Source organism: Crinia signifera, chromosome 2, assembly GCF_055691185.1.
Source record: "Crinia signifera chromosome 2, ASM5569118v1, whole genome shotgun sequence".
NCBI lineage: Eukaryota > Metazoa > Chordata > Amphibia > Anura > Myobatrachidae > Crinia > Crinia signifera.
In genome coordinates, this window is record NC_139218.1 from 383,640,688 (window position 1) to 383,668,122 (window position 27,435).

Consider the following 27,435-nt stretch of genomic DNA (forward strand, 5'->3'; position numbering starts at 1 on the left):
CAAAAAAATAATAATACTTTTATGAACAAAAAAACGCACTCCGGCGAGATTATAGCGTCTATTCTGATCATTCTTTCCATTTTATTATTTGTAGGAGGGGAGCTTTGGGTTGTTGCAATGCATAGGAATCATCATGATAATTAGATGGGAGGATTGCAGAGTAACTGGACATATAAAAAAGTTTTAGCCCGAATGTACAAAAAACGGTCATGATACAATATACACTGAAGTCATACACAAGAGGAAGAAACTATTTCACAAAACACGAGTACTTGTCAATGACCCAAGTCTTGTGGCACTTGCAGGAAACACTATGAATTCAAGATGAATAATTCAAATGAATACTGTTACAGGTTGACCTGATGGAGCGGAATACCAAACAGTGATGTGTTTAGCCTGTACTAAATCTTCCAGCACGAGTAAAGGTGTAGAGGAACCCGGAATAATTTGTTTAGAACCCCGCTGGTGTAATAAATGTAGAGAGATTAATACATAGGCTACATAAAGAGAAGGCAATGCTAGTCTGTCTGCTATTACTAAAGCCAGGGACGGACTGGGGCCCGCTCAACGCAGCTCGCAAAGAGAGTCATGGGGGAGTGACCTCATGGCCCGCCACAGCATGCCAGCCAATTAGAGCACTGGTAGACTTACTGAGCCAGAAGCGCTGGGAGGAGCCAATCCAGCCATGACTACTACTAGGAGGCAATGCACAATTAAGTTAATTAATGCTGCAGCAGAGCATTTGGGTAAAACCAGGCATGTCCAAACGATGGCCCTCCAGCTGTTGTGAAACTACAGATCCCATCATGCCTTGCCACAGTTTTGCTAATAGGGAATGCTAAAACTATTGCAAAGCATGCTGGGATGTGTAGTTTCACAACAGCTGGGGGGGGGGGGGTGCAGCATAGTTTGGACATGCCTGGGTTAAACCAAATTACTTATTTTTCCTTTCACATGTAAAAATTTTAGCTTAGTTGTAAATATGAATCAGTACAGCGGAACCATGAAAGGACTGAAGACAATCTAACAGGCTGCTGCAAAATCATTTTACATTTGATTTAATATCACTAATGGGGAAACAATAATCAAATTTTCAATAATTTTATACAGCATACCCACATGAATATGTCACTGGTGTCAGTATATATTATTTATTTAAAGGGCCAAGTAGACCTCGCCTCTATGAATTGAAGAACCACCACTGACCAATAGAGGCTACTCGACCGACCAAATTACTCCTTTGTGTGCTAAAAGAGGTCATATCAGAAAGTGAAAGCTATTTTTTGCAGGGACACTGGCCTGTTTCAAACTTGCTAGCTATGGAGAGAGGGAGCTGCGAAGACAGATTGGAGGTAGGAACAGATAGGGACTGGGGTGGGGTGGAGATTTTGCGGGCTAAAAACTGTCACAGCTCAAAGTGAAACGGTCACAATTTCAAAGTGAAAGTATATTGCAGAAGCCGTCATTTTGAAGTTCTTGTAACTAGTACAGAATATTTTCCATGACATGGTTTGGCACAGATAACCAAGGCAAACTGCCTCCCCTCTAATCCCGCAATGTCCTCCTCCGGAGCAGAAGAAAGAATGAAAACAATACAACACAGGGACTGTGGTCTGATGTCATTTCAACATTGTTCTGTCCAGCAAGATAAGCAGCGCCTCCATATAAAACAGCACGGCCTAACCTGGGAATATTATCTATGTGCGGCCTATCTGCACTGATCTGGGTTTGATAGAAATGGAAGTAACATTCTCCTTTGTTGTTCATGTACAATGATACACATATCACACAGTTCTCCTGTTTGCATTGCAGATTGTATTGGGTGATTTGGGTGTTCACAAGATCATACAAAAACCACTTCATGTTTAGTTTACTGCAAAGTTTGGGAACAATTATTAGGTACAAGGGGACACACAAAGGATTCTGGGTAGGTCAGCATAAACGCCATTGTGCTTAATTCGTACCTTCTACACAGACGTGTCAATACGGACATTGGATTTCCCTTAAAAGGTCAACATTCTGCCATAATCCATTGGAACGCGAGAGCTGCCCGTTTGCCTAAATTCCCGTTTAGGTGGAGAGTGACAATACAGGACTTCCGTAATGTAGGCTGCAGATGATATAAAGTCTTTGCACCCAAGTTTCTTATTTGTGATGTTCTTCCCCCTCCTACATGGCCCAAAACTAGCCCCTACAGTTATATGGTGATGCCGGGCGGAACACAAAAACTTCGGATTGGGATTAAAATCACTGATCATTGATTACAGTTAAAACGGCTGCTAAAGTGGGGAGAGGTTCTAGAATAATAAAAAATACATCAGCTGTCCATGGTTAGAGAAATAAGAAAACCATTACTAGAAGACCCACTTCTTTCAGTTCACTCTCGTTAAACGCTCAGGACTAAAGATAATCATTAGAACTAAAAACGCACAATTAAAAGGCTTTACCAGCCACTAACTATTCCTAAAACTCTACATCTATTACCAAACATACAGATATTCAGTCATGATTCTACAAACTTCAATTTGAAGCACTTTCATTTCTGCCCAGATACTTGGGTTCATACAGCTACAAACGGACCGTGTAAGAGGGATCATTTATTACCAGGCTAAACAAGCCGATCACAGAGGAGGGTGGTGCAGAAACCCCTTGCACTCTCTCAAATGTCCACAGAATAGTGACCACCGACTCTTATTCCAACCGGTCTTCATCACTGACAATATATTAATGCTGATGGTTTTACAGATTTTCTCACAAACGTGCAAATGAATCCAGTGTGGCACCATTGAAACCAATGATAACACATTTTTAACATGGGTGGAGATTTAGCAAAGCCTGGAGATAAAGTATCAACCAATCAGATCCTAAAGCTGCGTACACACTATAAGACCAATAACTGAGTACCTCGGCACTCCAGCTGTTGTTGAACTACACATCCCAGCATGCCCTGCAACAGTTTTGCTATTTGGCTATTCTAAAACGGTTGCAGGGCATGCTGGAACATGTAGTTTCAAAAAAAGCTGGAGTGCCATGGTTCCTTATCACTGCACTAGACAATATGCTGTCCGATCCGGCAGATCGGACTGTCGTATAGTCTAGTGCCTTGATGGCCAACATTGACACTCCAGTTGTTGTTGAACTACACATCCCAGTATGCTCTGCTTCAGTTTTGCTATTTGGCCATGCTAAATCTGACGCAGAGCATGCTGGGATGTGTAGTTCAACAACAGCTGGAGTGTCAAGGTTAGCCATCAAAGGTGCACTCGCCGATGTTATAACGGAAATAAAGTACCAGCCAGACAGCCCCTAATTGTAATTTTCCATATGTTGCACTTAACGCTAGTTAACTGGGGGAATAATGCATGTTTATATGCATTACCAGCGCACCTAACATGCACTAAGGACAGCATGTCGAGTAATGCTCGGCTGTCCCCTTCCATCCCCCCAGCAATTAGCGGTGATGGCGATGCATGGCCAGCCTCCTAGGCATACAGCAACCGTTTGCAGCTCCCCAGCCTACTCGCCAGCCCAGGGTTCGCGTTTTCCTCTTCCCATTGCAGGGACAACGCTAGCCCTGCCACTGGCTCCAGCCTGCGCTCGATATCTCGTGATAATAGCGAGAAAGCCAGGCAGGCAGGCAGAGCCAGCATGGCAGGCTGAACAGATGCGCTGTCTCCAGGAGGGGATATCGCTGGAGGTGGGGGATTTGTGCTCCCCGCTTCGGCTGACAAGATGTGTCCGCATCCTTTCCTGCTTCACCTCGTTCATGAGGCAAAGCAGGAAGTATTACAGCGGCACGATAGGCACCCCTATGATACATCTACCCCACAGCCTGTAGAGGCTGATTGGCTGGTGCTTTATCTTCCTTCCCAAGGCTTGGTACATCTGTGCCTGTGTTTAAAAAATGGCCGCTAATCTCTCTCATAGTTTTGATAAATCTCCACCCATGTGAGGAAGCTAATACTGTTTCTTTCCTGACGCTATTTATTAAGTGACGCACTCACGAACGGCCAGCACTAAATAACAGTGAGTAGTCAGCGAGCGTTCACCCTCCAAAATACAGGTACTAGTAAACCCTCCCACAACCGAAGGCAGGCTAAACCCTCATACTACGACCGACATACCAATATAAAAAGGACACTCCGTGTAACACAACACACTCGTCTTCCCGATCTTTACACGCGCAAGGATAAAACAAAAAGAAAAACCAAGAGAGGCTTTTTTTTTTTTTTCTGGATCAAGTTTAGAAATGACAGCAGCAAGTTGCGACATAATGTGTTATAGGGGCCTTCTGACACAGAAGTGGTTAAATATACATCTTGTGGTCACTGTGAAATCTAGACTACGTATACAAAAAAAAAAAATAATAAAAAAATAAAACGGGGCAACCAACCATATAGCTAAGACTCACAAAGCAACAGTAAAGTAGTTGGTAATTTTTATTTATAACTGACTGTGTATCGCACCTAAGTACTGATTCTTTAAATAGAATATATATCTCATATGAAAAAAAGCTAAAAGCATCAAGTGCTTACGCCCCTTTTTTTTACTCTCCCTCCCCCTTTTTGTCCCCCATGTTTGGATTCTGCTCCCTAAAGTAAAAATAATTGTGTATTGACTGGGGCTATTTGGAATGCATGACGCTCTCCCCCACCCGATTCACAAATTTCCAGAGGAACTTTCATTCTAAAAAGGTGGTTTCAGTCAGTGAAATTACGCATGACCACAAATGCAATGAGAGAAAATTATAAAAAAAAAAAAAAAAATAATAATAATGTACAGAAATGATCTTTTGAGAGTTCAAAAACTGGTCACTTTACAGAAAGACTGCATGACTGGTCAAACGTTCGCTTCTATATAAAAAAGGTAAAATCTGTAGTGACGAGGACTTTCCAGGAGGGAAAAAACTGCTCTGTATAACTGGCCCGCTGGTATGAGCTACTGTGGAATAAATTAGCACAAAAATGGAAGAGGTGGAGCCTTATAACTGTTCACTGTTACAGACATAATCCACAAGGTCAGTCACTCGCAGCAGCTCATCCTCGTCTTCCTCCGGCGCTGCCGCTTCCTGGCCGCCACCTGTCCCATTGGAAGCCTGGCTGACTGCGGCTGAAGCGTCTTTAGAAGTCTGACTTTTTTCGCTTGGTTTCCCAATTAAAGTTTCAATCGTTTTTTCTGGGCTTTGCCCGTTCGTGGAAGGCAATTCCACCAAGCTGTAGTCCAATGGGCTGTCTTTTGTAACAGTTTCAAAGTCTTCGTCATCACTCTCTATCCGATAACAAGGCTTTTTAGTGCTCTCTGGGATGGTGCTGGACACAGGGGGCTTATCCTCTGGGGGAGTCTTTTTGTCGCTGGATACCTTGGCCTCCTCCCTCTTCTCTTCCTCCTCCTCCTCATCATCCGTCTCGATGCGATTCAGCCGCTTCCGGACGGGTTTCTCCTTCTCCTCTTCCTCAGAGGGGTCATCATCTGAACTTCTGATCCGCTTCCTCAGCAAGGTCTTCCTTGCGTTGCGAGGATTTTTGGCATTGGAGGCTCGGGAAGAGTCGCTCTCTGAAAAGGTAAATTGGTAATTACAATGAAGTCTTATAAAGGATTTATACCCCATTACCACTAGCAAAAATAACCCGGGATTTTGCATGGGGACACGCAAAATCAGTTTTTTTTTCCCGACTGCTCTGACAATCCAACCTGGGTTAAACCCGGGATGCTCCAGGGTCCAGGAACAGTGGAAACCGGTAACCCAGCTCGATGCAGTACAGTTCACTGCAATGTAAAAGCCGCCGTTGGGAGATTCTCTTATCTCCCCAGTGGCGCCCCATTCCCCACCTTCCGATGACGTCACGCGCCCGGCATAATACCCGGTCGTGATGCTAGTGGGACAAGCAGTACTGGATGGCAGAAATGTAGGTAAAATAATCCTATCCCCATCCACTGGGAGTGAGAAGGGTGAAGGTCTTGATCAGGGCTATAATAATGGGGAAGGTTGTGGCAGTAAACCAGGTGGGTCAGGTGAGGGCTGATTGCTAGAAGCGCAGTAGAATATGCAGCAATGTCTTAATATTGAAGAGCACAGAGAGGCTGATTAAGAATATAGGACAGTCTTTATTTCTCCTCTCCTTCGCCGTGACCGTTCCAGAAGGAAAGTTCCATGTCCAACCCAGACTTTATACCGGTTCTCCTCTCCAACGTGAGGATTCGGACGCTGGACTATCGCTGGATCTGTAACGCATGCTCAGTCATTCCATAATCGCCCAGCCTGCAAAACCTGCAGCCCAGCGATCAGGTCTGTATGACCCCACGTGTTTTAAATGCTTTAGGTTTATGAATTTTAAACGCTAATAATTGATATAAAAAAAAAAAAATGGATCGACTGTACTCATATTTGCAATCCCATTAAAGAACGCATATCTTGCGGATGATAAAAAAAAGAACTAAGACTGGAACGCACCATTACTTTCAGAGCTGGAGAATCTACGTTTAAGTACTCGTCTCATCTCCTTCCCCCGTCCCCGGCGAGCTCCTTTCTGCGAGCCGTCACTCTCAGAATCCTCCTTGTAGTTGACCTGTCGCTTCGGATTTCTCCGTGACCTCCTCCTCCTGGCGTCCAGGTAATCGTCGCTGTAATCACTACTCTGTTCTGTCTCTGCAGGGACATAAAATGCCAGATGGCACAGCTACAATCACACAGGCTAACTACAGGCTTTGTGAGACACATCGCTCAGAAGGGGTCTTTTAAGAGGTCTAGTGTGAGCTCAATGTTGGTAACGATGCAGCCGCGGACCCCGTGAAGTCACTGAACAATATCGGTGATTGATAGTATTCGGTGACAGTAATTAAATGAGCACATTCACTAAGGGGATATCACTTGCATGAAAGAAAATGAGTATTGGGAACTAATCGATTTCAATGTACAGCTTTGCAAAGGAATTATGATCATTTAATTATTTTGATCTATTTTCTTTTGTCATTTTCTTATTTTTTTTCCCGGAATTTTTAATTGATCCACCTCTCCTATAACTGAAAAAAATATTTTGAATGTGTCCGTTTATATCCCAATTTGTTTTTATTCATGAACTAGGGAGTATTAATGGTCAAATGAAATAGAATAACTTCTCTATTGCTGTTGGACAGCCGTTGTGGGTTGTCAGGGATTCTGGCTTATGACAGTTCGGTAGTGACCTCATCCTGGACATTTACATCGTGGGAGAACAAATATAGGATGAGCTTATGTATATTTTCAACCACATCAACTATGTACATTATTTATTAATTGTTGTGTGCATCTATGCCAGTGATGGCTAACCTTAACACTCCAGCTGTTGTGAACTACACATCCCAGCATGCCCTGCTACAGTTTTACTATTTGGCCACGCTAAAACTGATGCAGGGCATGCTGGGATGTGTAGATCAACAGCTGGAGTGTCAAGGTTAGCCATCACTGATCTATGCATACCAGCCTTAAAATTAGCGCATAATTAGTGTTTGAAGAATACTGATTGGACACCATATAAATATGCAAATTGCAAGCGTATAGATATTCTGCAGCTTGAATTATTCATACAAAATAAGCGCCTAAATAGACGTTGCCAGCGACGGCGCCATTACCTTCCCTCGCTGTCGCTCCCGACATCGGCAAGGTTGTATATACTATCCGATGCCAGCTCCACCGCAGGGTCCGGGCGCTAACGATCTCGCCGGGTACACACATTGTGCAGAGTATACACCCAGCACTAGTTTAGATAAGCTCAAGAATCTCACCAGTTGCTTGCTCATCCTCTTCGGATTCGTCATCTTCATCATCATCGTCGTCGTCGTCAGAGTACTTCCTCCTCACTGACCGCCTCTTCAGTCGCCTACTCTTCCTCATTGGCCGCTTGTAGTGCCTCCGCGGCCGGCGAGCGCCGAAGTCACTGTCGATAGACTGCTGGTCGTCGCTTTCATCTGGGTTTTCTTCCGACACAACAAATTCATCCTGAGAGCTGGGGTGAGGGAAGAGCGCAGGTTACCGGAGGACGAAAGAACAAAGAGGTCATGTGTTCTGTACCGTAATAAGACCACAGCAATGCGTTCGTAGATCACTGACCCTTCACTTATCTGGAACTCGTCTTCACTCTCCTCTTCATCCGCATTGCTGTCACTGTCCAGGTCGTTTAATCGCCTCCGTTTTTTGCGCCGCGTGACGGCCCTTTGAGGCCGTTTAACCTCTGGTGGTTTCTCACTTTCCAAGATGGTGGATATGTCTTTGCCGCGGTGACCAGTGATGTTCGCCATATCCTTTCCATGGCCGCCACCTTCAAACAAAGAATAAAAACTAAAGCAAATGTTTGACAACGATAGAAAAAAAAAAAGGTACGTACAATTCAATGTATGCTTCACCATTGAAAGCAAATGGTACATAGCTAAATATGTAGTAAGCTCTGCGCCAAAATAATAGCGCTGTGACATTTACTAAGCCTATATTTAGTGTCGCTATTACTTAATAGTTGTAAGTGGAAGGTTTTTATTGTTTTTTTTGCTTCTCTTCGATCAGAACACTCAGCACATCTCCTCATGCTGGTGAATACTTACTACTCTGGAGTCCCAAACCAGCAGCACTGTACCAGAGGGCAGTGGGCACGCTCATCTGTGGCAACAGCCTTGCACAAAATCACAGGGAAAATGGCGGGTCCACCCTGACACTATGCCCAGAACGAAAAATGCTCCATTTTCCTGCCTCTAAGGGCCTTATTCTGCTTGGTGCGGTCCGTTCCGAATTCTTTAGGGGGGCGCTTTTTAGCTATCTGCGCATGCGTAGGCAACGCAATGCACATGTGCAACGTAGTGTCTGCGCACTCGTTCTCACCAATACTGTCTAGAAATGTGCACCGAACTCCCTCGGGAAATATGGGCATAACATGGGCGTACACAAGGGCGCGGTTTCCAAGTAGGCAAAACTGGGCGTAAATCTGGGCGTGCACGAACAGTGGTAGGCGTGCATTAGGACCGGACACCGAGTGCAAGCGAACTAAGCAAGTTTCAGTTCTCGGAGAGCACTGGTTCATGCGCTAGGCATTCGGATCGCCCAATTAGTACGCCCGCACCTTAAACACTCTCAGCTGACCACAATACAATCCACTCCTCTACTCATTACTGATTAATTACACTCTTTTTACAGGTTCAATTGGAAGCATTGCTGGCTAAATGGCCCATTACAAAATACTAGAATATATGCTGCAAACACGACTGGATTGTTGCTATCTGACCCTCATTTACACTGCAAGCAATGGACAGAACTCTGTTAACCAAATCTAAATGCAGCTTCCCGTCAGTTCGGACTCAGTAAGACCGTGCAGAATCTTTGTGTTCCCACCGCACACGCACGTTTGGATGCAGTCCGAAGACACTCCCCTCTTCTTAGCAAGTCCGTCCGAAGGGATGCGGACGACCTGTGGGCGTGCGAGGCGTTCGGTCATTTCCAAAAGAAGTCGGAACTGACCGCAATAACCAGAATAAGGCCCTATGTGCAGTGCTGCCGCCAACGCACATGCTCACTGGACTCTGGTACTGCGCGGTAACAATATAGGTCCACATATACAGGGTTGGCATGGTGAAAAGGTAGAAACGCATTTTTAAGGAGTTGATTTTTCAAATTTTATCAATCCATTGTGAACGGTAAAGTGTCTCGAAACCAGAAGCATGGGGAGTTATGCAGTACACTAATTGGGGGTCCACAAGTTCCGATGTCAACATCAACACCAAAAAGGTAAAATGTGTCAACCTACTGAACCACACCTGTGCATCGCTAGGTTCTCCTAGTGCTCAGACCACCAGCAAAACACAACATAGAATAAAACAACTGAAGTAAAAGATAAACTCTGTGACTAATTCAGAAATAAACTCTCAACCTGAGGTGTATAAAAATTTAAACATAATTAAAAACATTAAAAAAAAAACCTCACCACCACCACCACCCACGCCATCTGCATCTCTGATGTCATCCTCTATGGCTTCATCTATCGCCTCATCAAATTCATCGAACCTACAAAAACAGTGGTTAGAATATCCAGAATTTCAGCAATTGAAGTACAGCACATGAGCAGCGGATCCCACATTACAGACGAGCACTGCAATGGGGACACCGTTTTTTTAAGATCCTGCTCTGTTTTACTTTGTCCTCTCTCTAGCAGCCAGAGGAAGGTTCTAGTATCCTACGGTATATGCTAGCGTGCCCGCTACTAACATGGCTGTACCCGCATGACTGTGCCCACCTGTAGCTGATGAATTTTCTGGCTCTCGTCGACCGCCTTTCCAGTGGCTTGGGTTTTTTCTTCTTCTTTTCCTCCTTCTCTTTTACTTCTGGCACTTCCTCGGTTTCCTGCAACAATGAACGGTCCGTTACAAAGACGCCAGCGTACAATATTGGCCCTGTGGTAAGACCAGGATTAGTGAAGACGTACTTGTGTAGGAATAATGTTCTCAATACTGATTCCAACGTAAACCAACCGTTCTTTCCTGAGGATGGAGAAAGCGCAATTAGGTAAATCTGCCGGGCGGATGCAGTTCCAGCGAACAAGAGCAATCTACAGATGGCCATAAACTAGAACGACCTGCATACAACCCGATAGTATGTGCTCTAAAAGAACGTTACCTTCTCTCTGCCCGCTCTTTCTTCTTCAGAACGACGTCTAGATTCTGTAACTGCTCCTCAAGCTTCTCGCACAGTAATTTCTGTTGATAAAGAAAAATCAAACAGATCAGCCAGTATTGTTGCCTGTCGCTGACAGTTGATGCACCAGTTTTTACATCGTCAAGCAATCAGACACAACCGCTGCACTGAACGGACTCAACCAGGATTCGCAGCGATAAAACAGACTAACTGGATGCAGGTATGAACCTCGTGTGATCGATTCAAACAATATGACCACTTCAAAGGGGGTTTTTCCCAAAAGAAATTGATAAAAGTCAAGTGCCATTAAGTCTTCTAGGTATACACTCCCTTCTAGCCACGACTCTACAATAATACATATAACCCGATTCTTACATGTTGGCAAGGAGGACAGAACCACTCTCCATCGGGAATGATCATCAGGGGCGGCCGGAGGCAGGCTGTATGATATCCGCTATCACACGAGTCACACAGCAAAATCTGCAATTACCAAACACAATATTGAAGAAAGAAAACAAGCATCTGTTTTGGGGCCTTTAACACTTTGCCTATACATACAGTGTTAATATGAAAAATGCACACTACAATATTTCGCCAAATAATATACATCATATTTGCACGGAATCCAAAAAGTGCAATGCTTTTACTAGCTGCATTTGGCATAAACACAAATCATTCTTAACAATAAACCCCTCAGTCTGTGGCTTCCTGCTGCCTCCATTCCCCTCCTCACGTCACGTCACTGCCTCATGCAGCAATGTCCTCACTAAGACATCCCTTATCTCCTGATATATTCTGTGCTGCTGAGGACCCTGCTCCTCCCACTTTATAACTCTCAGTCTGTGGCTTCCTGCTGCCTCCATTCCCCTCCTCACATCATGTCACTGCCCCATGCAGCAATGTCCTCACCAAGACATCCCTTATCTCCTGATATACTCTGTGCTGCTGAGGACCCTGCTCCTCCCACTATATAACTCTCAGTCTGTGGCTTCCTGAATTCCCCTCCTCACATTCTATCACTTCCCGTCACATACAGCCCTGTCCTTACTGACACATCACTCATCTCCTTATATACTCTGTGCTGCTGGGGCACCCTGCTCCTCCCACTACATAACTCAGCCTGTAGCTTCCAGCTGCCCCCATTCCCCTCCTCACATCATGTCACTCCCCGTCACATGCAGCCCTGTCCTTACTGACACATCACTCAGCTCCTTATATACTCTGTGCTGCTGAGGACCCTGCTCCTCCCACTATATAACTCTCAGTCTGTGGCTTCCTGATGCCTGAATTCCTCTCCTCACATCCTATCACTTCCCCTGTCACATACAGCCCAGCCCTCAATGACATCACTTAAGTCCCGATTTAATCTGTGCCCTCAAAACTCCCCTGGATTAGCAGAACCTGTATACATATACCAGGCCTGCAAGGATGTTTTGCGGTTATATGGTCACATAACACCTTAGTGACTTAAATACAATAGCGCACATTCCCCGTATATAGCTGTGTGATTTATAAAGACACAGGATTTGATTAACCCTTCGAGTGCCAAGTGAATTTGCCAAGCCAACATTTTCATCCATCATAACGACCTGTAATGTTACATTATATGGGAAATGTAATTTTATTATCTACATTTTTTTTTTTCAACAAATGTGAGCGACGCTGGCATCTTTAGCAGATATTTTGCACATCTCTCAGAGCTGTTGGCACTCAAAGGGTTAAAAGATAAACCGGTTCCTTGTGCATATTACGCCAACCGGTTTTGAATTCTTAAGTTTATATCATAGACCAGTGGTTCTCAAACTCGGTCCCCCACACAGTTCACGTGAGGTGCGCTCATTACTCACTGACACATTTTAAAAAGATCACAGGTGGAGCTAATTATTTCACTTGATACTGTGAGGAGACCTGCAAAACATGCACTGTGTGGGGTCCCGAGGACCGAGTTTGAGAACCTGTGCCATAGACCAAGTAGAATTATACAGCAGAGTGTGTTCCGGCCTGTAAAACAAGCTATTATCTATGGTAAACCTTATTTGCTGCCCATTTGCAAACAGCAAGGGGTAAATTTACTAAGATGGGAGTTCTATTGAAGATGGGACGTTGCCAATAGAAACCAATCAGATCCTATTTATTATCTTCTACAAAGCGCTAAACAAATATGTAGAATGATTGGTTGCTATGGGCAATGTCCCACCTTTAATCGAGTTCCCATCTTAGTGGATTTCCCCTGAGGTGCCTGTAGAGGAGGTGAGTAGGAAGCCTGTGATATGGTGGTGTGATGGATGAGTGACAGGACTGACCAGCTCGGGGTGGTTGGGAAGGCTACACTTCTTGCAGGGTTCATCGTCTTCCCCAGGTACACCGTCCTCCTTTTCTTCATTTTCAGAACCCTCCTCTGAATCCTCCTCGCTATCGGACTCCTCCGTTTCCTCCTCACTAGAGGATTTGCGCCTGCGGCGTGACCGGAAGTTGGTCCAGCGTGCCCTTCTCCTCTGCCGGGGTTTCTGCAAAGGTCATAAAGAAGCACTTTATATATGGGCATGCCACGTAATGTTAGTAGCTGTGCCATCACTGGTGGCAGTCAATAATCCACGTTTCCAGGGCTAGGTTTTCCGATACTTCTGGTAACATTCTATTGAACATAAATACTTAAGATAAACCTTTATAGAAAATTTGGACAAGTCGAAATAAATAAGTTCTAGGTAAATCCGCAATGCAAAGGTTTGTGTACATCCAACTACCCAACAACCTGCAGCAATGACTTGGTTATGCTGTATTTTATGATGTATAACAACACTGGGTCATAACATTAAGCAACTTAAATCTATAACATCAATTTTCCTACAATATTACTGCCGCATTGTGACAGGAGCTTCATATCACTGCACCACACTGTTGTGGTCTCAGTGCCTTCAACTATATAACCCTGTCTTTGGCTTCCTGCTGCCCCCATTCCCCTCCTCACATCATGTCACTGCCCCTGTCACATGCAGCCCTGTCCTCACTGACACATCACTCCTCTCCTGATATACTCTGTGCTGCTGGGGACCCTGCTCCTCCCACTATATAAAACTCTCTGGGGAAAATTAAATAAGATGAGATGTTAACCCCTTCCTGACAGAGCTAGTTTTTGCGTTCCTGACAGAGCCATTTTTTTCAAATCTGACATGTCTCACTTAAGTGGGGATAACTTTTTTTTGCTTTTACTTATCCCAGTGATTTTGAGATTGTTTTTTCGTGACACATTGTACTTCAAGTTAGTGGTAAATTTTCGTCGATACGGTCTGTGTTTTTTTGTGAAAAATACCAAAATATCGTGAAAAAATGGAAAATTTAGCGATTTGCAAAATGTTAAATTTTCTGCTTGTGAGACAAATAATCTTACCACTCAAAATAGTGAATAACTAACATAGACCATATGTCTACTTTATGTTGACATCATTATTTCAACTTCCTTTTAATTTTTTTGGACACTAGGAGGCTTACAATATGAATAGCAAATTCTCAATTTTTCAAGAAAATTTCAAACACTGATTTTTTTAGGGACCAGTTCAGTTCTGATGTGACTTTGAGGGACTTGTATGTGAGACACCCCCATAAATGATGCCATTTCAAAAACTGCACCCCTCACAGTATTCAAAACAGCATTTTGGAAGTTTGTTAACCCTTTAGGTGTTTCACAGGAATTAAAACAAAGTGTAGGTGAAATTTCAAAATTTCTTTTTTTTTGCAGATTTGCAATTTTAATACATTTTTCTAAGGAACACAGTACATTTTACTAGAGAAATGTGACTAAAAATTGATTCCCCCAATTCTTTTGTTTTCATAAATATCCTATATGTGGCCCTAGTGTGCACGGTGACCAAACCACAGGCTTCATAATAGAAGGAGCACCTACTTGATTTTGGAGCCTCCTTTTTATGAGATTATTTTTTAGGCACCATGTAGGTTTCTAGGCACCATAACATGCTAAAAGTTAGGAACCCCCCCACAAGTGACCCCATTTTGCAAACTACACCCCTCAGGGAATTCATCTAGGGGTATAGTGTACATTTCAAACCCGCAGGGGTTTCACCAATTGTGGTACAACTGGGCAGTGAAAATGAAAAATTATTTTTTTTACACAAAAATGCAGTTCTGGCTCCAAATTTGTCATTTTCAGAAGGTATGAAGGAGACAAAGCACCCCAAAATCTGTGCCCCAATTTCTCCCGAGTACGGCAATGCCTCACATGTGACCAAAAAATACCAGTTGGGTGCATGGCAGGACTCAAAAGGGAAGGAGTGATTTTTGGATTTTGCAGCTCAGATTCTGGTGGAATTTTGGTGGGTGCTATGTCGCATTAGCAAGACCCCCCAAGCACCAATACAGTGGAACCCCCCCACAAGTCACCCCATTTTGAAAACTACACCCCTCAGGGAATTCATCTAGGGGTATAGTGTACATTTCAAACCCCCAGGGGTTTCACCAATTTTGATACAAGTGGGCAGTGAAAATGAAAAATTACATTTTTTTACACAAAAATGCAGTTCTGGCTCAAAATTTTTCATTTTCAGAAGGTATGAAGGAGAAAAAGCACCCCAAAATCTGTGCCCCAATTTCTCCCGAGTACGGCAATGCCTCACATGTGACCAAAAAATACCAGTTGGGTGCATGGCAGGACTCAGAAGGGAAGGAGTGATTTTTGGATTTTGCAGCACAGATTCTGGTGGAATGAATGGTGGGTGCTATGTTGCACCAATACAGTGGAACCCCCCCACAAGTCACCCCATTTTGCAAACTACACCCCTCAGGGAATTCATCTAGGGGTATAGTGTACATTTCAAACCCCCAGGGGTTTCACCAATTTTGATACAAGTGGGCAGTGAAAATGAAAAATTACATTTTTTTACACAAAAATGCAGTTCTGGCTCACAATTTTTCATTTTCAGAAGGTATGAAGGAGAAAAAGCACCCCAAAATATGTGCCCCAATTTCTTCCGAGTACGGCAATGCCTCACATGTGACCAAAAAATACCAGTTGGGTGCATGGCAGGACTCAGAACGGAAGGAGTGATTTTTGGATTTTGCGGCTCAGATTCTGGTGGAATTTTGGTGGGTGCTATGTCGCATTAGCAAGACCCCCCAAGCACCAATACAGTGGAACCCCCCCACAAGTCACCCCATTTTGCAAACTACACCCCTCAGGGAATTCATCTAGGGGTATAGTGTACATTTAAAACCCCCAGGGGTTTCACCAATTTTGATACAAGTGGGCAGTGAACATGAAAAATTACATTTTTTACACAAAAATGCAGTTCTGGCTCAAAATTTTTCATTTTCAGAAGATATGAAGGAGAAAAAGCACCCCAAAATCTGTGCCCCAATTTCTCCCGAGTACGGCAATGCCTCACATGTGACCAAAAAATACCAGTTGGGTGCATGGCAGGACTCAAAAGGGAAGGAGTGATTTTTGGATTTTGCAGCTCAGATTCTGGTGGAATTTTGGTGGGTGCTATGTCGCATTAGCAAGACCCCCCAAGCACCAATACAGTGGAACCCCCCCACAAGTCACCCCATTTTGCAAACTACACCCCTCAGGGAATTCATCTAGGGGTATAGTGTACATTTCAAACCCCCAGGGGTTTCACCAATTTTGATACAAGTGGGCAGTGAAAATGAAAAATTACATTTTTTTACACAAAAATGCAGTTCTGGCTCAAAATTTTTCATTTTCAGAAGGTATGAAGGAGAAAAAGCACCCCAAAATCTGTGCCCCAATTTCTCCCGAGTACGGCAATGCCTCACATGTGACCAAAAAATACCAGTTGGGTGCATGGCAGGACTCAGAACGGAAGGAGTGATTTTTGGATTTTGCGGCTCAGATTCTGGTGGAATTTTGGTGGGTGCTATGTCGCATTAGCAAGACCCCCCAAGCACCAATACAGTGGAACCCCCCCACAAGTCACCCCATTTTGCAAACTACACCCCTCAGGGAATTCATCTAGGGGTATAGTGTACATTTAAAACCCCCAGGGGTTTCACCAATTTTGATACAAGTGGGCAGTGAACATGAAAAATTACATTTTTTACACAAAAATGCAGTTCTGGCTCAAAATTTTTCATTTTCAGAAGATATGAAGGAGAAAAAGCACCCCAAAATCTGTGCCCCAATTTCTCCCGAGTACGGCAATGCCTCACATGTGACCAAAAAATACCAGTTGGGTGCATGGCAGGACTCAAAAGGGAAGGAGTGATTTTTGGATTTTGCAGCTCAGATTCTGGTGGAATTTTGGTGGGTGCTATGTCGCATTAGCAAGACCCCCCAAGCACCAATACAGTGGAACCCCCCCACAAGTCACCCCATTTTGCAAACTACACCCCTCAGGGAATTCATCTAGGGGTATAGTGTACATTTAAAACCCCCAGGGGTTTCACCAATTTTGATACAAGTGGGCAGTGAAAAAGAAAAATTACATTTTTTACACAAAAATGCAGTTCTGGCTCAAAATTTTTCATTTTCAGAAGGTATGAAGGAGAAAAAGCACCCCAAAATCTGTGCCCCAATTTCTCCCGAGTACGGCAATGCCTCACATGTGACCAAAAAATACCAGTTGGGTGCATGGCAGGACTCAGAAGGGAAGGAGTGATTTTTGGATTTTGCAGCACAGATTCTGGTGGAATGAATGGTGGGTGCTATGTTGCACCAATACAGTGGAACCCCCCCACAAGTCACCCCATTTTGCAAACTACACCCCTCAGGGAATTCATCTAGGGGTATAGTGTACATTTCAAACCCCCAGGGGTTTCACCAATTTTGATACAAGTGGGCAGTGAAAATGAAAAATTACATTTTTTTACACAAAAATGCAGTTCTGGCTCAAAATATTTCATTTTCAGAAGGTATGAAGGAGAAAAAGCACCCCAAAATCTGTGCCCCAATTTCTCCCGAGTACGGCAATGCCTCATGTGTGACCAAAAAGTGGCAGGACTCAGAAGGGAAGGAGTGATATTTGGAGTTTGCAGCACAAATTCTGGTGGAATGATGGTGGGTGCTATGTCGCATTAGCAAGACCCCCCAAGCACCAATACAGTGGACCCCCCCCACAAGTGACCCCATTTTGCAAACTACACCCCTCAGGGAATTCATCTAGGGGTATAGTGTACATTTCAAACCCCCAGGGGTTTCACCAATTTTGATAAAACTGGGCAGTGAACATGAAAAATTACATTTTTTTACACAAAAATGCAGTTCTGGCTCAAAATTTTTCATTTTCACAAGGAATGAAGGAGAAAAAGCACCCCAAAATCTGTGCCCCAATATCTCCCGAGTACGGCAATGCCTCACATGTGACCAAAAAATACCAGTTGGGTGCATGGCAGGACTCAGAAGGGAAGGAGTGATTTTTGGATTTTGCGGCTCAGATTCTGGTGGAATGAATGGTGGGTGCTATGTGGCATTAGCAAGACCCCCGAAGCACGGTGAAATGATGAACCTAATATTCCATAGATGTGTGGTATATTTTAAAACACTCCTTTATACATAGGCCGGGTTTGTCGGGGCAAGTGTCACACTGGAAAATAGTTTGCTTTCTTATTCCCTTTTTATAGCAAACTTTGCACCTTTTTTGTGTCCTGCCCTTTTTTCCAGTGGAGGGGATTTCATCAGGAAAATGCTGCCCTGGTACAATACGGGGGCCAGTACTAGAAGTACTGGGGCCCTCTGCCTGCTGGTTCCCAAATATTAGGCCCTTTATGACTTCCTCTTGAAAGTGCATAAATGTCCCCCTCTGGCCGGTAGAACGGAATAGCACGTAAGCGTTATACAGTGCCATCTGGATGATATACACGGCCACCTTCTTGTACCAGATTTTTGTTTTCCGCAGGGCACTGTACGGCTTCAGTACCTGATCTGAAAGATCCACTCCGCCCATGTACCTATTGTAATCCAGGATACAATTAGGTTTGGAGGTGTGGGTACTGGTACCTCGTACAGGGACGGAGGTGGTACTGTCTCCGTGAATTGTTGTCAGTATAAGGACATCCCTCTTGTCCTTATATTTGACCAACAACATATTTTCGGTGCATATTCCCCTGCTTTCACCCCTTCTCATTACTTGGGCAATGTGCGTTTTTGGGAGGCCTCTTTGGTTCTTGCGCACAGTACCGCAAGCTGCTGTACCTCTTGAACCAAGGGCCTTAAACAGGGGGATGCTGGTGTAAAAGTTATCCACATAGAGGTGATAACCTTTATCCAGGAAGGGGTGCACTAAATCCCAGACAATTTTCCCACTAACACCTACGAGGGAGGGGGGGCATTCTGGCGGTTGAATTCTTGAATCCTTCCCTTCATAAACCCTAAACCTGTGGGTGTACCCTGAGGTGCTTTCACACAGCTTATACATTTTTATGCCATACCTTGCCCTCTTACTGGGAAGGTACTGGCGGAATTTAACCCTTCCTTTAAAATGTATAAGGGACTCGTCGATACAAATAAATTTTTCAGGGATGTACACCTCTTCAAATTTGGCACTGAAATGATCAATGACCGGCCTGACTTTGAATAGCCGGTCAAAGGTGGGATCATCTCTGGGTGGGCACTGTGCATTATCGGTGTAATGTATAAATTTAAGAATTGTCTCAAATCGAGTCCGGGGCATGGCCATACGGTAAAATGGAGTACTGTACAGAACATCTGTACTCCAATATTGCCTAATTTCTGGCTTTTTTACTATGCCCATATGAAACACCAGACCCCAAAACGTCATCATCTCTACTGCATCTACAGGGGTCCACCTAGCAAATGATGACGTGGGGTTTTGAGCAATAAACTGCTGGGCATATAAATTAGTTTGGTCCACCATTAAATTTATAAAATCATCAGAGAAAAATAATTTGAAAAAGTCAATTTCTCTGAGACCTGTGGAATCAAATTGGATTCCTGGCATGGCCAAAAACTCAGGAACCTGGGGCTCAAAATTGTCTGGTGGTGGGGTCCATACTAGATCAATTATTGGGGGGGGAATCTCAGCTGATCTACGGGGGCGTCTTTGAGGGGGTCCCTCATCAGCAGAGGAGGAAGAGGAGCTTAAGGCAAATCCTTCAAATTCCCCGCTTGCATCACTGCCTGTGTCAGAGTCAGAAGCAAGCATGGCATATGCCTCCTCCACTGAATACATTCTCCTGGATGATTGGGAGGACATTTGGGAGGACATTTGGGAGGACATTTGGGATGCCATTTTTATTTTTGTGTTACCGGTAGTGAAATGTTTCAACACGTGTATAGTGTAGGGGGGGGCACAAACTTTATTTCAATCCGGGGGGTATGTAGTGTGTAGTGTGTATGTGGTGCAGAAAAAAAAAAAAATGCTTTATACCAATAAAAAAAAAAAAAATGAAGGGGTTAAAAAAAAAAAAAATTGAAGGGGTTAAAAAAAAAAAAAAGGAAGGGGTTAAAAAAAAAAAAGGTCCTGCGCCAAAAATTGAGCACAGATGTTGGTCAGTAACGTCTGTCACTGAACAGCGCTCAAAGGCAACAGGAATTTGATCAAAAAAAAAATAAAAATAGATCAACCCTGTGCCGAAAAAGATGATCAGTGATGTACGTCACTGATCAGCGCACAGCGGCCACAGGACACCCACAAAATCACAGTGTGTGTAAAAAAAAAAATTAAAAAAATACCCCACAGCACACACACAAAAAAAAAGGTGATCAGTGATGCGACACTGATTACCAGTGAGGTGCAGCAGGTGCACAACCTTTGGTGCAACTGACAGGTATATATAAAAAAAAAAAAAACCTCTGTACCCCCAAAAAAGTTGCTGATCACCTCAGATATAGTGATCAGCACAAAAGGCGGGGACAGCAGACACAAAATTTAGCACTCTCTATCACTATCTCTCTCTATCTCTCACTATCTAACACTATCTAACACTCTATGACACTGCAGCAGCAGCACTCACAGGTATATCTATATATAAAAAAAAACCTGCGCCCCCAAAAAGTTACTGATCAGTTAATTTATACTGATCAGCACAAAAGGAGGGGGCAGCAGTCAGTTATATAAAAAATATATAGCACAATCTGTCACTATCTCTCTCTATCTCTCTCTCTCTATCTCTCTATAACTATCACACTGCAGCAGCACAAAATATAGCACTCTGTCAGTAGGCCTCTCTCTCTATCTCTCTCTCTCTATCTCTCTCTCTCTATCTATAACTATATCACACTGCAGCAGCACAAAATATAGCACTCTCTGACACTATCTCTCTCTCTATCTCTCTCTATCTCTCTCTTTCTATCTCTCTCTATCTCTCTCTCTCTATCTATCTCTATCTATCTCTCTATCTATCTAGCTAATACTAATACAGTGCAGCAGCACAATATCACAGTATGGCACAATTAAAGCACAGGATCCAGGATCCAGGAAGCAATCAGCAATCAGCAGCGATCAGGTAAGTATTGCAGCAAGTATTTCTGGTCAGTATGGCGGCAGGGGGGTACGGTGACCGCACTGCACGCTTTCCAGACCGGAATGGCGTCTGCAGTGCAGTCACCGTTAGTTTAAATCTCCCTCCTTGGCTGTGATTGGTCCGTCGGTCCGACGGACCAATCACGGCCTTTGGGGGCGGGCGGGGTGAGGTGGGGTGACACCAGTGTCACCCTTACACCCCGCGGTGATTGGTGCTGTACTTTACAGCACCAATCACCTCTGATCCCGTGTCACCGGCGAACGTTATTCGCCGGTGACACAGGAAAACGCTGTGAATGGCTGTTCACACTGAACAGCCAATCACAGCGATCGCCGACGGGGGGGCGGCATCGCAGCCCCCCCGGGGCATGCACGGACATGTCTGCTGTCAGGGACAGCAGACATGTTGAAACTGTCACCGCGTCTATAGACGCGGTGACAGTTTAAATCCATGACGTACATTTACGCCATGTGTCGGGAAGTGCTTCCCGACCATGACGTAAATGTACGTCAAATGTCGGGAAGGGGTTAAAAGGAGAACGGGTGGACTGCGCTAACTTTACAGATGGAAATCTAATACTAGATTTCCATCTGTAAAGTTAGCGCAATCCACCCGTTTTCCTTTTTTGCATTTCATTGTTGGGGAGCGACGCCCCCTTTTTGTTTGTACTGCAGCTTTTTTTTGCAACCCAGCTCTAGATTCTGCGCCCCTTCCTGATTCTTTTGTTACCAGTTCTTTCCCGCTAAAATTAGATGTTGCCCGTAGCAACCAGATGTGGTTGCTATGGGCAACATCCCATCTTTAATAGAACTCATGTTAGTAAATTTACCCCTTGGTCTGTAGCTTCCTGCTGCCCCCATTCCTCTCCTCCTAACATGTCACTGGCCCTGTCACATGTCCTGTCCTCACACAGCTCTCATCTCCTTATTTACTCGGTGCTGCTGGGGGTTGATGCAAAGTACTGCTTTCAGCAGAATCCCCCTCATCATGACCGAATTCAGCGCACACAGTACTATTCTGAAGTTGAACTCCTGGGTAAAGTGTCAGGGTAATGTACCTTCTTTATTTTCTGGCTTGGATCCCTTTCAGCTTTTCTCTCCTTTTCCACTTTTGGTGGTTCAGGTAGCTCCTCTTCATCGCTCTCCTTTTTCTCTGGCTTCTGCGGTTTGACTTCCGTTACTCTGGCAGAAGGTCGGGAGATCCGAGGAGACCGCCTCAGCCTCATCCCGATGTTTTCCTCAGTCTCTGCATCATCAGTCTCCTCCACAGCGATGTTCTCCACAGGCAATTCTGTCCTCCTCCTCTTGTTGGAGATCCTGATGGTCAGCTTAAGACCATCCTTCTGTCTTTCGGAGGTCATTTCTTTGCTCTCGGGGCCACTGTTCTCGTCTTCTGGCACAGACTTTAACTTGTGTTTATTTCTTGAAACCAGAGACGGTTTTTCCGAGGTCTTCTCCTGTTCCGTCGATGCAGTCCCATCCACTTTGTCATTCTTCGCACCTTTGGATTCTGATGGCTCTGAGGCGTTGCCTTCCTTCGCAGAGGCCTTTTCCTTACGTTTGCTCCTCAGAGTAACGGATTTCTTTGCTAACACTGCAGTATCGTCAGGAACTTTTTTATTTTCTTCAACTTTATCGTTAGGCACCTCGGGTTCCTCTCTTACTTCATTGTCTTCTTTATTTTTACTGGGTTTGTCAGGCTTCAGCGTTGAATTCTTCAGGGAAGTCCTTTTTGACATCGGAAATCTCCTTCGAGCAGTTGCGTTTCCTTTTCTTTTTCCAGCTTCTGTCTTTGATTCAGACTCCTCTTTCCGGCTATCTGTACCTGGCTCGTCATCCTTACAGTGTCTCTCTGAGATGGATTCCTCTGGTTTTCCAGATCCTTCCTTCACGCTGCTGAGATCTGTAGGAGATACCTTGACCGTTTTATCAGGAACCTCAGGCTTCTCCACAGACTCTTGACCCGCATCTCCCTTGACATGACTTTTTTCTTTATCGCACTCCGAAACCGATTCTTCCTTTTTCCCTTCTACTCCTTTGGCTTCTGCACCGCTTTTCTCCAAGCCAGCTTCACAATGAACTAGCTTGATGGAAGTTTTCTGAGAGGACTCTTCAAGCGGTGGGATGATCGGGGCACTGCTTAAACTCGCCAGACTTTTTTTGCCGTTCTCTTTAACTTCTTGTAAACTTTTGATGACGCTGGGATTTCGCTCATTTATTTTGCGACTTTCATCCTTCGTTGAGCCAATCACAGATTCCCTTGTTGGAATGGAACTATTCTCTGTGTGATCCTGAATCTTGTGTGTTTTGTCGCTGTTTAAATCACCATTCACCAGCTGCTTCCCATCGGCAGCTGTACAAGGCCCCACAGAAGTCTTTGTACCGTCGTCGTCTTGTTTTCCTTCCTCTTTCTGTAGCAGCTCTTTTGTGGGAGTCTTGGACTTGCACAGCGATGTTTTAACTTGGCTGTCAAAATCCTCGGTCAGCTTGAGCTCCCGTTTTTTCAATGGGATCTTAGCCTGCTGGTCGTTCTTCATCTTCCCCGTGTCCTCTACGGATTTTTCTACATGTTCTTCAGTGCGTTTGACAATGACAGAGATCTCTGAGCGTTCAGGCTCCTGGGGTGGTGGAGCCTTGTCGGAGTTCCCTTTCGGTTCCTTTAAGTCTTTTGGCTCCGTCTTTTCCTCTTTATTCTCCACTATAACTGGCTTCACGTTTTCCTTGAAGGAGTCCTTTTCTTCTTTGGCAGTTTGCGTCTCTTCCTTCACATCTGAGACGGGTTCCGTTTTTATTTCACTGGCCGTTTTCAAAGGCTTCTCGCCATCGGTTTTAATGCTGCCGCCGTTTTCGGCCGGGCAAGGGCTTGTGGGCTTTTCCACTGCATCGGTCTTCTCTTTTATGTCCGCTGCGTTAGCGCCGTCTACGGGCTTCTCTACAAACAGAAGGAGAACAATGTCAAAGTCAAATCACAATACACCGCAGGGCTAATTAATACACCGCAGGGCTGACCACTACTGACCGAGAGCAGGTTATACTTTGCTCTTCGTAGCAGAACTGCTAGTGTGGGGGATTTAAAAAAAATTCCTCATCAACTCGCTATTAATAATATATAGTTTAAGTGTTCAAGCATTCAGCATAGCAGAAGATGTAAACACACAAGTCAGAATACGCCGCCTTAGACATCCATTACCATCTAGCGAGACTATTAAAGGCAAAGGATACAAATTGCATTCAAAGGGGGTGACCAATCGTTTTACAAGCAAGTGCAGAAGTGCAGTAGCCATCTCAATTCATTAGTAGTAAAACATAGCCATGTGGGTTGCACTAGTGCAGGGGTCCTCAAACTATTTTGCTCTGGGACCCCATCGGAAAATAAAAATAATTACAGGACCCCATCAAGTTACTGCAGAAGGTCATCACATCACATGTGTGGTCAGCATATAGCACATATATGGCAGCATTGAGGAGTCTAAACAAACAGACAATTAAACAGATGTTTCAGACTCCTTCAATCACTGACTGAGATTAGAAAAGTCATTAGCCTGATGGTCAGCAACATGGAGTCGTGACCCCATGTTGAGAAGTTCAGGATCCACAGTTTGAGAACCCCTGCACTAGTGTATACAACCGTGGAACATGAGCGCTTTATGTACCTCGTGCACATAAATTTGAACGTATATGGGCCAGGTGGGTGAAGTCCAATTACGCATCTTCACACCTGGATACATCACATTCTATACTTGTGTGGTGGATTTTATTATAACTTTCCTTCTGGTTGTTTTGCTTTAATAGCTACGCGGTTTAGTTTCAAATTTGTTCTTTCTATATGTTTACATAATGGAATTTTTTTTAAAGGATTCACGAGCAATGCAATATGTAGTTATAGTACAACAGTTTATTAACCCTTTCAGTGCCGAGTGAATTTGTCAAAATTGGTGTGAAAATCGCCAAGGAAACATTTTTATTTATCAGTGACCTTACCTTATATAGGAATTATAATCTTTTTTTTTTTTTATACAACATTTTTATTTGATTTTATATAACTATTTAACAATAAAACTTATATTTATTAAGCGATATGCTCGGGATACGTTTCCTAAATCGACTGAAGATTGACATACATTAGGTCAACCACTAAAGGTAGAAAGGGCTTAGGTCAACGCATAAATAGGTTGAAAGGGTCGGAAGGTCGACAAGCATTAACCTTTTGCTGTCCAATTTTTTTTTTTCCAATTCAAATAGTCTGGTTTAATTGAACCGTTTCTTTTTCTTTATTCAAAAATGGTATACACTGAATATTGAACAATGTTAAAGGTTGTTATTGTAAAGCGGCTCATCATTGGAACTGCTACTAGCGCTAGGGCTGCTGAGCCTGACTAGATCTTGGACTTGAAAGGGTTAAGTTGGCAATGGTAAGGTCAACAGTCAGGTACGGATCATTGGGTAGAGAGCAGGATGGTCGACAAGCATTAGGTCAAAACCATTAGGTCGACATGCATTAAAGGTCAACATGACTGTAGATCGACATGGGGGTTTTCACATTGGTTTTGTCCCAAACTTCTACGCAGTCGTTATGGACACTGGAACGTAGCACTGCTGCGCTCGGCACACTTTTATTCTCCCACCACCCCCTAGTGCAGGGCTGGGCAACACCGGCCCTCCAGATGTTAATGAACTACACATCCCAGGATGCTTTGCATTAGTTTTGCTAAGTGGCCATGCTGAAACTGATGCAAGGCATTCTGGGATGTGTAGTTCATAAACATCTGGAGGGCCGGTGTTGCCCAGCCCTGCCCTAGTGGATGGTAGGGCATGAATTACCGCCTGTCCGCACGTCAGCTCAAAAAAATGTGAAAAACCCCATGCGACCTTTTGACTGCTGCATGTCGTCCCAGTGACCATATCCCCAACAGTCAGTCAAAAGGCCGACAGGAGTTTTTCACTCCCCCCCCCCCCCAAAACAGGTGGTATTTCATAGCCTACCATCCACTAGGGCATGGAGGGAGAATATAATAGTGCGCCCGAAGCATGGCGAGCTCAGCGAGGGAACGTTGTACACGGATATGGTGTCCATGTCGACTTACAACAAAATTCAGGACAAAAAAAAACGTGAAAAATTCATGTCGACCTTTTGACAGTCAACCTCCCCATTGTTGACCTAATCCCCCCCCCCCCCCCCGGTCATTTGAATATGCAGTCAAATTTTGATGATCATAGACCGCATGTTCTGGGCCGGGTGACATCACTGAAGATACGTTTTCCAGGTCTCCACACAGAATCACAAGTGACAAATGTGTCTGAATAATGAGTGCACCTGTGCTCCTGCCGGGTGACCTGGAAAACGTGCAGTGTTGGGGGTCCTTGAGGACCAGGGTTGGGAACCACTGTGACAGATCGTTTGAGTGATACCGTTGAATGAATCGTGTATGGGGGGACTGCGCTTAGCTCTTGCTTCAGGCATCTCACAGGACCACACTGAACCCACAACCCCTGTTACATACTTACATCAACAGCTCGGGTTTTAAGCATATCTGTGGCTCAGCACAGAAGGTTAAATCATATTAACTGGGGTACAGAAGTTATCGGTTGTCCAGCATGGATGTAATTAAAACTAGAAGCCTTAGGGGGCCTTGCGGAGCGCGTTTGGGAGCCTCTGGCTTCAACAGCAAAAAACAAACATAAAACTAACAAATGAATGCTACCATAGGCAGCAATGTGAAGACAACTCACTCCCAATTGGGGCTATCGCCAACAGATTTCAAGGGAGGGGGTATCAAGCATCAGAATGGAGAAGTAGAATTGTTAACGCAGCTTCCTATTTAAGTTCTGGGGTACGGAGACCAAAAGGACAGGTAAAGACCTACCTTCGTTTTCTTCTTTTTTGATGTCTTCGTTCTCCAGATTGGGACTCTCTTGAGATGAACTTTCCTGCGGCTCGGATTTCTTCAGTAACGCCGGGTCTATTTGTGCTTTTAGCAATTCCAGGGTTTCTGCCAGCTCGTTCCTGGTCCTACAACGGGAAAAGCCAAGTGAACAGGTAATTAAGCCTAATGAAAATCACAGCACAACAAGGAGATTTATAGAGGCAATTAAAGCATCAATGCTGTACGCGCATAAACCGAGGACAAAGTTGAATGAAACCGGGAACGCGCATCCAGATAGGAGCGGACACTGGCATAGGTGACGGGGAAATTAGCTATTAACCCCTTCCTGTAACTGCTTCCGTTCATGACCAGGGATTGTCAACCTGCTAGAGAAATATGGACTTGACAATTGGATTTTACAGTTACGTACGTAAATACCATTATTTGTTGTGGAATTCTTAAGCCCCGT

At 44.3% G+C, this 27,435-nt stretch overlaps 1 protein-coding gene across 3 annotated transcripts in view; it reads right to left on the bottom strand.

The window, feature by feature from the left end:
- The window catches only part of RSF1 (remodeling and spacing factor 1), a 42,513-nt gene continuing 15,078 nt past the window's right edge, over window positions 1-27,435 (bottom strand). Inside the window, exons 5-16 of one of the 3 annotated variants that reach the window (XM_083170206.1) lie at window positions 26,967-27,112; window positions 22,161-24,034; window positions 12,952-13,155; window positions 11,024-11,128; window positions 10,631-10,710; window positions 10,440-10,494; window positions 10,251-10,357; window positions 9,948-10,021; window positions 8,087-8,294; window positions 7,762-7,982; window positions 6,452-6,646; window positions 1-5,553 (exon numbers count right to left, since the gene is read on the bottom strand). In XM_083170206.1, the coding sequence (XP_083026332.1) occupies window positions 4,982-5,553; window positions 6,452-6,646; window positions 7,762-7,982; window positions 8,087-8,294; window positions 9,948-10,021; window positions 10,251-10,357; window positions 10,440-10,494; window positions 10,631-10,710; window positions 11,024-11,128; window positions 12,952-13,155; window positions 22,161-24,034; window positions 26,967-27,112 (3,841 nt within the window). In that variant the 3' untranslated portion in view covers window positions 1-4,981. Of the gene's footprint in view, window positions 5,554-6,451; window positions 6,647-7,761; window positions 7,983-8,086; window positions 8,295-9,941; window positions 10,022-10,250; window positions 10,358-10,439; window positions 10,495-10,630; window positions 10,711-11,023; window positions 11,129-12,951; window positions 13,156-22,160; window positions 24,035-26,966; window positions 27,113-27,435 lie in introns of all 3 variants that reach the window. The other 2 variants (XM_083170205.1, XM_083170204.1) reach the window with 2 other exon arrangements.